Source organism: Patella vulgata, chromosome 7, assembly GCF_932274485.2.
Source record: "Patella vulgata chromosome 7, xgPatVulg1.2, whole genome shotgun sequence".
NCBI classification, from domain to species: domain Eukaryota; kingdom Metazoa; phylum Mollusca; class Gastropoda; family Patellidae; genus Patella; species Patella vulgata.
Genome location: NC_065885.2, coordinates 32,439,832 through 32,449,654, shown reverse-complemented (window position 1 = coordinate 32,449,654; position 9,823 = coordinate 32,439,832). Strand labels below are relative to the sequence as shown.

General features: G+C 33.9%; 1 protein-coding gene across 1 annotated transcript; it reads right to left on the bottom strand.

The window, feature by feature from the left end:
* Nucleotides 1-1,037: 1,037 nt before the first annotated feature.
* On the bottom strand, nucleotides 1,038-9,498 carry LOC126827468 (centrosomal protein of 83 kDa). Its single transcript, XM_050556822.1, has 8 exons — nucleotides 9,383-9,498; nucleotides 8,227-8,417; nucleotides 6,877-7,027; nucleotides 6,226-6,450; nucleotides 4,984-5,232; nucleotides 2,489-2,735; nucleotides 1,892-2,036; nucleotides 1,038-1,191 (listed from the first exon to the last, which is right to left on the bottom strand). The coding sequence occupies exons 1-8, from the start codon at nucleotides 9,389-9,391 to the stop codon at nucleotides 1,038-1,040; spliced, it is 1,371 nt and encodes a 456-aa protein (XP_050412779.1). The 5' UTR covers nucleotides 9,392-9,498.
* Between the last annotated feature and the right edge of the window lie 325 nt (nucleotides 9,499-9,823).

Below are 9,823 nucleotides of genomic sequence, written 5' to 3'. Positions count from 1 at the left end.
TGTTCCTGAGTTAAGTTCAGTTCCTCTTTAAGAAGTTCCACCTGATTTCGTAATTTAATATTTTGATCTGTTGTTTCCTGTTCGTTACTATAGTAACCACTGAGTTCAGATTCAAGTTTATGTACTTTACTTTTAAGTTCTGAATTTTCTGACCTCTCTCTTTCAATTTGATCCTGAAGGTTTTCAAAATGCTGAATTTTTGTCCTGAAAAAGATTTTAAAATTATGTTACTGTAGAAATCATTTTAACTATCCCACTTAAAGCGAGAATTTCATATTTTCTAAGAAAGTCAAAACATAATTATTTCTATGTCTTTTGCTCAATAGGTTATCAACTCACTATTATACGGTCATAGGTGTCATTCTCACACTTAAAACTCATTTACACTGGAAATAATAACACAATTACCTCCATTGTTTTCTATTCTCCACCATGGAGTAGCTTTTTTCAAACGTTTGAATTGGAAGAGGAAAATGATATTTTTGCCAATTTCTCAACTGGCAATAGTGAATTATAGGATTAATAGGATTATTCTTTAACAAGGTAGGACTGTTTATGGATACCATCTATTTTAAGGCTTTATTTTAATAAATTTTAAAAATATTATTAACTTAAAAATTTGAAATTTCCGCTTTAATACTGGTGATCTAAGCCAAATTTCTTGTTGTTAGCTGTGGTTATTTTACATTGTCAAAGAAATGCATGCAGTTGCTGGCCAGCCAAATTGATTGTGTGGTCCAATAAGATACTGACTGAACAGATTTTGATGGTGATGTCTGTAGCCAGTTTGTATTGCCTTTCTTAAATAACACCCCCTTTTCTACGTATACCATTTCTTTTCATTCAGTGAACTGGCCATGATTTCATGTATATATGACATTATTATGTTAACATACCTCTCATTAATCCTGATGTCATTCTATAAGGAGTTTGATTGGTTTTTGAAAAATATGTCAACCAGTCAAAATTTTGTTCAAACTCGCAAAGCTTGTATTGACTTTTTGTACAGAAAGAAATCTAAGAAGATGACATTTAACTTACTTGTAAACTAATAATTCTTTTTCTGCTGCCTCTCTTTCATTACTGATAGCTCTAACACGATCTTCAACTTTCTGTTGATCAGCATGTCGATATGATTCTTGATCTATCTTCTGTCTTTCAACTTCCTGTAGTTTGGCTTCCAATTCCATTCTAAAATAGCAATAAGTATTTGCAACCATCAAGTACGGAACAACACAAAAGATTGCCAGCATTCATGTTTCATCATTAAGCATTACAAGCGGTTGCCATGCAAGATACGCCCACATTTTGCAAGAGATGGACGGAGAACAGGCTAGAAAAAGAGGCTATTTTCAAAAATCAGATCCAGGAAGTTAGGGTCCAATGCGTGCATGTGTAGAAAGGAACCAAAACTTTTAGGATATAAATTTTAATTTTAATTTTCATCTAAATCAAATAAAAATTGAGACCTCTAGTGTTTCCACCAGATAAAAACATGATTTTTCGTACATCTGGTGCCATAATCCTGGAAGCCACTGTCTGATTTGCACAAATATCAAAACTAACCAAGATTTTTGGGATATGAACACATATTTTCAGTTTCATCAAAATTGGATAAAAATTGTTACCTCTGCTGGGTCAACAACCTTGTGTACGTGGAGCGTCCATTTTGTCAGACCGTTTTTTGGACATTTAGAGTGTCCACAAGCCAAAAACATTATTTTGATACGATCAGGGACCTAGTTATATGTTCTAGATGATCTTTCACACAGATAAGTACAGCCATAAAAACATGTTTCTCAGTTTGGTCAGTGTATAACAACAAATATAGCCCTGAAATAAGAACAAAACTGGTAATGTGAAACAGACAGTCAGAAATCTATTTACTCACTTTTCCGATTCAATGGTGGCCATTTTGTGAAATTCTTCTTCTCTCGCTGCTTGAACTCTTCTCACTGCTTCCCGTTCTTTCTCTTCTAACGTTTGAGCTTGTGAACGTATTTTATGTTCATTTATCTCTATCTGCGTTTGGAGATCTATATGACAGAAAACAACCAAATAAGTGATGAACCTCCAGTTCAGACAGTTTTTAACGTTTATATGGAATGTACTGTAAAGACAAGGATAATTTCTACTTGCATCTGTGCTTGCCCCAATCATCCAGAGCAAATTACACTTTACAGGCACAATGAGTCAGATCGTTCACATATATCTCAAAACTCCAAAATATACTATTTGTAAGTAAAATCTGATGTTATTATGTAAATGATCATATTCAAGAATAAAACCTAGCCATAACCTAATTAGATATGATTGATTTCAATAACTGTGTATTATTTTAAACTCCACCCATATATTGAATCTTTATTCAGGCATGTTTAGGCTTTAAATGGCTAAATGTTTTAAATCTAATCATGTGACTTTTAAAAACTTTTACCGAAAATGTTAATCTAAGGTGAAGGGCAAATAAATTAAAGGATGTACATACCTTCTACTAAATTAGATAATCTATCCCTTTCTCGTTCCAATTCACCTCTCTGTTTTAACATCTCCATTTTAAGATTTGTTAAATCTACTTTTGATTTATGGCTGACTTCATCAGCCCTGTTACTTAGCACCATATTTTCTTTCTCCAAGTCGTGTATTCTACTTGTTAACTTATTATGTTCATCGCTTGACTGAGAAATTTCGCGCAGTAAAGATTCACTTTGTCTTTTTAAAGATTCTCTTTCGGCCTAAAATAGATACATCAAAATATCATCATTTATAAACAAAGAAAAGGAATGGGTTTAATACTTGCATTCAATTTTAAACCTACCTTAAAGAGCTAAATCAGTCTAATGCATGTCTTTTTTCTAGCTTCAAATGTTATATAAACATATAAATAGATGACACATATTAATTAATTGTAGTGTTGAAACTACTATTTGGATATCCGTTAACGGATACAAAATAAGGGTTATCCGAATCATTTTACTATCCGTTACAGTCTTCTGACATTCCGTATATAATCTATATTTAGCCATTTTTACATGCTATTGATCACGTACGCAGCTTTGAGCATAAATGTTAATATCATGCATATTATTTAGCGATATTAACTAATAAAAATATTAATGCAGTGCAACGAAAACAGTAGTCTAAATAAAAAAATATTCATTCATTCCCTGCGCTGGTTTACGCTAGATAGAAGCTACTTCTTGGGTTTACGGGATACAAGTTTACACTGTGTTTAGACTTCCCGCAATGAAATTTATTCATAACGACCTAGGTCACGTATATTCTCACTTACTGATTGGTTCAATAGCAGTAGATTATCAGAATGAGGCAAACAACCTTGGCGGAATAAATGTCAGATGTTTTTATTTTACTTTTTTCATTCGTGTTGATTGAGCAAAAATGATAAGTGGGAGGGCTGCGGATTACAGAAGTAGTTATACACAAATTTATTCACCTCATTGATTTTTTTTGGATATCATGGATAGTCTTAATAATTGCAGCTAAAGGTAGGCACGTTTAAGATTTCATACTCGGCATACACAGACACTCATAAACATTGAAATAAGTAAGAAATTATGAGTATATGAACTTTTGATGTGATTTTGTTCAAGAATTTCACGTTTCCGAATTATCCGAATAGTATTCGGATAGCAAACAAAAGTATTCAGATCACAAATCTAGATCCGATTTTCAACACTAATTAATTGCACGTTTTTCTTTTTCAAAAGTATCAAACAATCAAACTGATTATCAACTATACACTAAGTTTCATCACTCTCTATCAGATAGAATCAAAGTCAAAGAAATTGCTTGGCTCTGCTTAGCTTTAGCAGGAAATGTTAATCATTTAACTTAGTCAAGATATGTACCTAATGAATATCAACATCAAGTTAAACATTCATCCTCAATTAAAAGCAGAGCTGTAAGGTTCCAAAGTCTTGACCAATCAAATTGCTTATCGCTCCTTAGCCTAAGCAGAAAATTCTCATCAAACTTAGTCAAGGTAATGATATAATGAGTTTCATAGCTCTCACGTAATTATAACTAAAGTTATCGTGCCCAAAAGCATCAACCAATCAAATTCCTTATCTCTGCTTACCCTAAGCAGACAATGTTCATCTTTGAACTCCATCAAGACATTCACCTAATGAACGCCAAACCAAGTTTGAACATTCTACCTCAATTAGAAGGAGAGTTATTGTGTCCCAAAGTCTCGACCAATCAAATGCTTATCGCTCTGCTTACCCTGAGCAGAAAATGTTTATTATCGAACTTAGTCAAGGTATTTCAGCCTTCACGTAAAAGGAGCGTGATCGCTCTCGCTCTCCTGGACGCACCTGGATGTCAGTCGAGGTATGCTTTTTAACGCTCGTCTCAATATCTACAATGTGTAAATTGACTCCCCTCAAAGAAAATAATCAGGAAATATATACCGGTAACGAAAAATACTGTCAATATCGACAATCAAGTTGTTTGTCCGCTACAATAACAGTCATCTTGTTCATAATACGAGTAATTAGCACATTTAACGGTAATTTTTATAATTCGATAAAAAAAAAAACAAGCTTGCTGGTTTTTCATAATAGGTCCAGTAATAAGCCATGTGGTGAATGAATACATCTCACTCGACATGGATTGTGAATCTCAGGATTCACGCCATCTTTTTAATAGTCCCCTGTTTTCTTCGATGGGCGGGGGACAATTATTAATCAGACATTTATTCATATGACAAGTCCATAATCAACTCTCCAGTTCAACGGATTAAGAGGATTAGACAATGTGCACCAGCTCTTTGTTAAACTTTTAAATGCACGTTACCCACAGAGGCTGTCAATTGAAGGACTGAATTATAACAGTGGTAATGATACGTGACTATTGATACTATAAACAATTAAACCATACCTCTTAGGAGAGGATGTATTTGATAGATTTTAAGCTCATGTCTCTACTACATTAAAATAAACCTTTAAAACAATTAATTACCTCCAGAGCTTTAATAACACCAACATTTTCTGATAACTGCTTAGACTGTATTCTAGAAACACTGTCTGAATCTAAACCAAGTTTCTCCCTCTCAGATCTTATTTCTTCAAGTTCCGACAATAATCCTTTTAATTTTAAATGTAATTGTGCATTCTCTCGCTGTAAGACACGAACTTTCTGTGAATCCTGGGAACATTCCGTTTGAACTCGATTTATTGTGCTGTCTCTCTCCTTCCGTAAATTAGTCACCTTTAAATAATGAAAACAATTTCATAATGAAAGAATAAAATCTCAATAGATCAACTGAGAGAAATGGTTTTAATACCAAATATGTCATTTAGCAGTAGACCAGTGATTCTCAACCTGTGTGCTGCGAGATCTTCCTTAGTGTGCCGCAAGATCTTCCTTAGTGTGCCACGAAATTTTGAACGGCACACCAAGAAAATGTGAAAAAACATGTGATCCCAACTGAGTATTCACTGATAAGTTCATAGCTGTGTTTTTCTTCATTTAGTTTGAGTCATTCTTTAAGTGTCTATGACTAGTCTCTGTCTACAGTTGAGAACCACTGCAGTAGACAGTTAGCCAAGCAACCCTACTCCCTTTTAAATATACATGTCTGGGAATAGTCACGGTCAGCCAGAACCTCCTAGTCTTCAACGTACAGAGGGTCTGGGACTGTTGTCAATATTTGACAAAAAGATTCATTGCCCATGCGTAACCAAGAGTTTTTTTGGGTTTTTTTATGTGGTTGATTATCCAGTGTATTTGGTCAAGTCAACTAAGAGTTGCACCCCTTCGCAATAAATCCCATCATTCTTGCATTAATATAAACAAACATGAATTGTGACGACGAATTAGGATTAAATAAAAAAACCAAACAGATATGGCCCATGAAGAGAGAAATTTTACAATAAATTTTTTTAAGAATGTTGGATATTGAACTGGCAATGTAATCAAAACTTCAAATGGATTTTCTGAAATGGCATTCTTTAAAAATTAATTTCATGGGCGTCAACATCTTGTTTTAGGACTAGTTACCTCCCTTAGACTTTGTTTTTGATAATGTAAAAGACCGGATAATCTAGCCAATGACCTATAATTCTCAAATGTTGACAATGCATCCAGACTAATATTCGTAGAATATTTTTTTTGAATGATAGAGACTAGTCTGGGAATGGAACCAGGCCATTTGACTCAATTATGATCTTTTTAGGTTACAGTAACCTATAAACAAATTACCTCTGCTTCACACTGTAGTTTAATCTCTGCCAGTATTCTTTGATGCTCTAATTTTTCATGTTCATATTCTGATTTGACAAAGGAAAGTTCATATCGTAATTTATTTTGACTGGTCCGATGTTCATCTATTTCTTGTTCCTGGTGTTGGTATTTTTCTCGGTATGTGACCTCTAAATCCTCAATCACCTGCATTTTTAAAATTTCTAGTCTTTGTGGAGATATCACCTGGAATAACAAAGTATGTAATTGATAGATTTGTCATGTTAAAGCAAGTTATTCTCAAACAGTTGTGATACCTTATTTAAAACCTATGCTCAAAATCCAGCAAAATAATAAAAAAAAGTTTACTACAGTTTTTGTCAAAACATCATTTCAAAAAATATATGCCCACAATATCATCATCATCATCATGAAAAGTTATACTGAAATATTACAAAATTGGGTCTACACTAAGTATGACAATATGAAATAGGGATATTATCAATAATTTCTGAAGTAGCCAACATGTTTCATCATGGTAAATCTAGTAATTATGCCAAAAGCTTGAAATAGTGGCAGGCCTGTAGCACCTCCCAGCACAATCACTGGTTAAAAGTTCAGAAAATTACAAAGTAGTGACTTGATGAGATCTCATTGAGGAAGAAACGATACCTTTGTTTTTAGATCCTCAATTTCAGCCATCCTTTCTGCCAATTCCTGTCTGGTCTGATCATACATTGTTTTATATTTTTCCTGAACAATTCGACTCTCCTCAATCGTAGTTCTGACTTCATTTTGTAAATGCATATATTCATCTTGTAATCTGAAAGTTTATTTTTCTCTTAAAAGTTTGATTAGCCAAAAAAATATTATTGCCAAAGGAAAAGCAAATGTTCATAGGGTAAGGGTAGGTAAGATCAGTTAAACACAAACTTCTTGAAATGAAATGTGGTTAAGAAGAGCAAATTATCTGTAATAACTTGAGATAATGAAGACAGGCATGCTCATTGCAGTGTACTATTTGAGAGAAATTTTTCCCAGACAGACCCGAATTCAAAGATAGGTTGCCAGGCAATGAAACATACGCCCACAGCAGCTAAATCGTCCGGGCAGTCAACAAGAGTTGTCGCATATTTTTACTTTTTCAGTAATGAAAAATGTATAATACACTAAAATCTGATTAAGGGTAACAACTCATTAAGTAATTATCAGAAAATCATTAGAATTTGTTTGGTTTTTATAAATTTCTGCCCCATGCTAACATTTAGTATACGAAATATTTAATATCATGGATTTAGCTGTTCAAGTTATCAAAATTCATTGAAAATCAATATACTTACAAGTTCGTTTCAAGACCTTAAGCTCTGTGTATCAATCTGAAGTCAATCGGATGATAACATAAGCCTGTAGAGCGTCACAAGATTTTTCAAAGTGATCAAGGGCCATAACTTTGGCAGTAATTATTGGAAATCGTTGAAAATCAATAGGATTCTTCATCTCATGACCTCAAACACTGCCTATAAATTTAAAGTCTGGCAGTAATTATCCGAAATTGCTGAAAATCAATAGACTTCTTTGTCTCATGACCTTAAACACTGACACTGTGTATAAATTTAATGTCAATCAGCAGATATTAACTTTAGTATCTAGAGCGTCCCCAAGCAATTGTGGACGCCGGACCGATGGATGGGGGCGACGAAAATATACGACCACATTTCAATGTGGGCGTATAAAAACTACCCAAGATTCTTTAACATTTAGCTTACAATTTACACCTAATGTTTAAAGGAATTTAGTTTTCCTGATTTTCTATAAATATACACTATCCTGCACCACTGACAAGGGGGAACCAGACTGGAAAGTTCTGAGGATCTTTCTCTGCCAACACCAGGATTGAACCAGGACCTTGTGAAACATTAATTCTTTGAATGGCATTTAGTAATTGGAACAAAAACCATAGTAATTGTTATTCCATAAAAGTGTCTTTTTCATGAAACATTCATTCATTAAAATACATCCTACCTCGAGTGTTCAGATTTTAATTGTTGATAATTTGTTTTGTGTTGTTCGCTCCTCATTCTTTCATCTGAAAGCATTTTTTGTAATTCAGTTTCTTGAGTAAGTCGAGGTAGTTGACTAGATAGGGAGGTTCCCATTCCCCCTCCCCCTGATGCAGCCATGAAACTAGTACCAGCCATTCTTATTTCATTAACCTGTGAAACAAAAATTTTTTTTTTTTTTTTATTTCTATTCTATTCAGAATACTGCATAATTTGCTACATTTCAAAGGATTCTAACAATTATTAAGAAATAAGACAGCAAAACTATTATTATACTAATACTTTGTCATACAGTTAACTAGGAATTATTCCTGTTTACACCTATAAAACCATTTGACTATATGAACCATATTCTCCACTTATTTTATGGGTACGGTAGTTCATCATATTATGATGACAAAACCTGCTTGAAGAAAGTCCTTAGAATGATCACACTACTGACTGTGGCTGGATGGAGCAAGAAGGAAGACATTTCAGCACAACAGTAAACTAGTCACTGTAGACTGTAGAGGAACCATTTCTGAAGATAGTTGAGTAAGGTGTATTTCATATTTCAAATTTATACACACTGGGGGGAGGGGGGGGGATAGACAGTCCAGAAATATGTGTGATTATTCATTTTCTATACCTTTTCCCCATTAAACATAGATTATCATTATGCAAGAGCTAAATCTGCCTATTGCAGGTCTTTCTTTAGGCCTGAAATGTTATATACACTATCAGTTAGACATTTATTAACATGAAAAGACCTTAATCAACTCTTAATCAATTTAAATCCAATCTGCTGCTCAACAGTTACAGTGAACACTCGATGAAAAAGTTCATCTGTCAGTGTCAGACTGGAGCAATTTGACTGAAATTTTCAGCATATTCCCTTTACATTATCTAGTTTTTAACTATTATAGTGAGAAGTGCCAGCTCTTTATCTAATATTCCATAATGCCCCTTTAATCATACCAAGCGCCAAAATCATAACAGGTTCAAACTCATTTTTCTTGCTTAGCTAGAAGATGAATAAGAATCTTAGAAAAGGTCCAGACAGCTGAAAATTCAAATTTATTTCATCTAGTGCAAGTGTTTCGTTTGCCAAATGAAAGACAAGCTATCCTTTTAATTACCTGGTACATAGAGATGTTGATTATCACAATTTACTGGGTAAAATTCAATCTATATTTTCATTTATCTACCATTTTTATCAGCAAAATTCCTTTCAAACTTGACAACAGAACGCTAAGCATGCGCAATTAAACTTCCTGTAATAATTTATTAATGTGAGTTATCTCCCCGATACTTAGGTATCAATCGGTGTTCCTCGACAAAGTCCGGTAATGTCCGGCATCACACGGATCCGCAGTGAATATTCGCAAGGCCGCGACAATATTAGAAGACTTTCGTAATCCTCTGTGAAACAGATTGGTCCGGCGTATTGAAATTTATTCTCGGGCGCCAGCAATCCGAAGGATTCCCCGCATTCAGATTTTAAAAAAAATAATGACAAGTAACTTTAAGGATGACCCGAATTGGGCAGATGTCAGTTTTCCAAATGAAATTAATAATTC

Coding starts and splice junctions, on each gene's coding strand:
- LOC126827468 (XM_050556822.1), bottom strand. Junction 7,028..8,226: donor TTAAAATCTGAACACTCGAG/GTAGGATGTATT, acceptor ATAAACTTTCAG/ATTACAAGATGAATATATGC. Junction 5,233..6,225: donor AACTACAGTGTGAAGCAGAG/GTAATTTGTTTA, acceptor CATTATTTAAAG/GTGACTAATTTACGGAAGGA.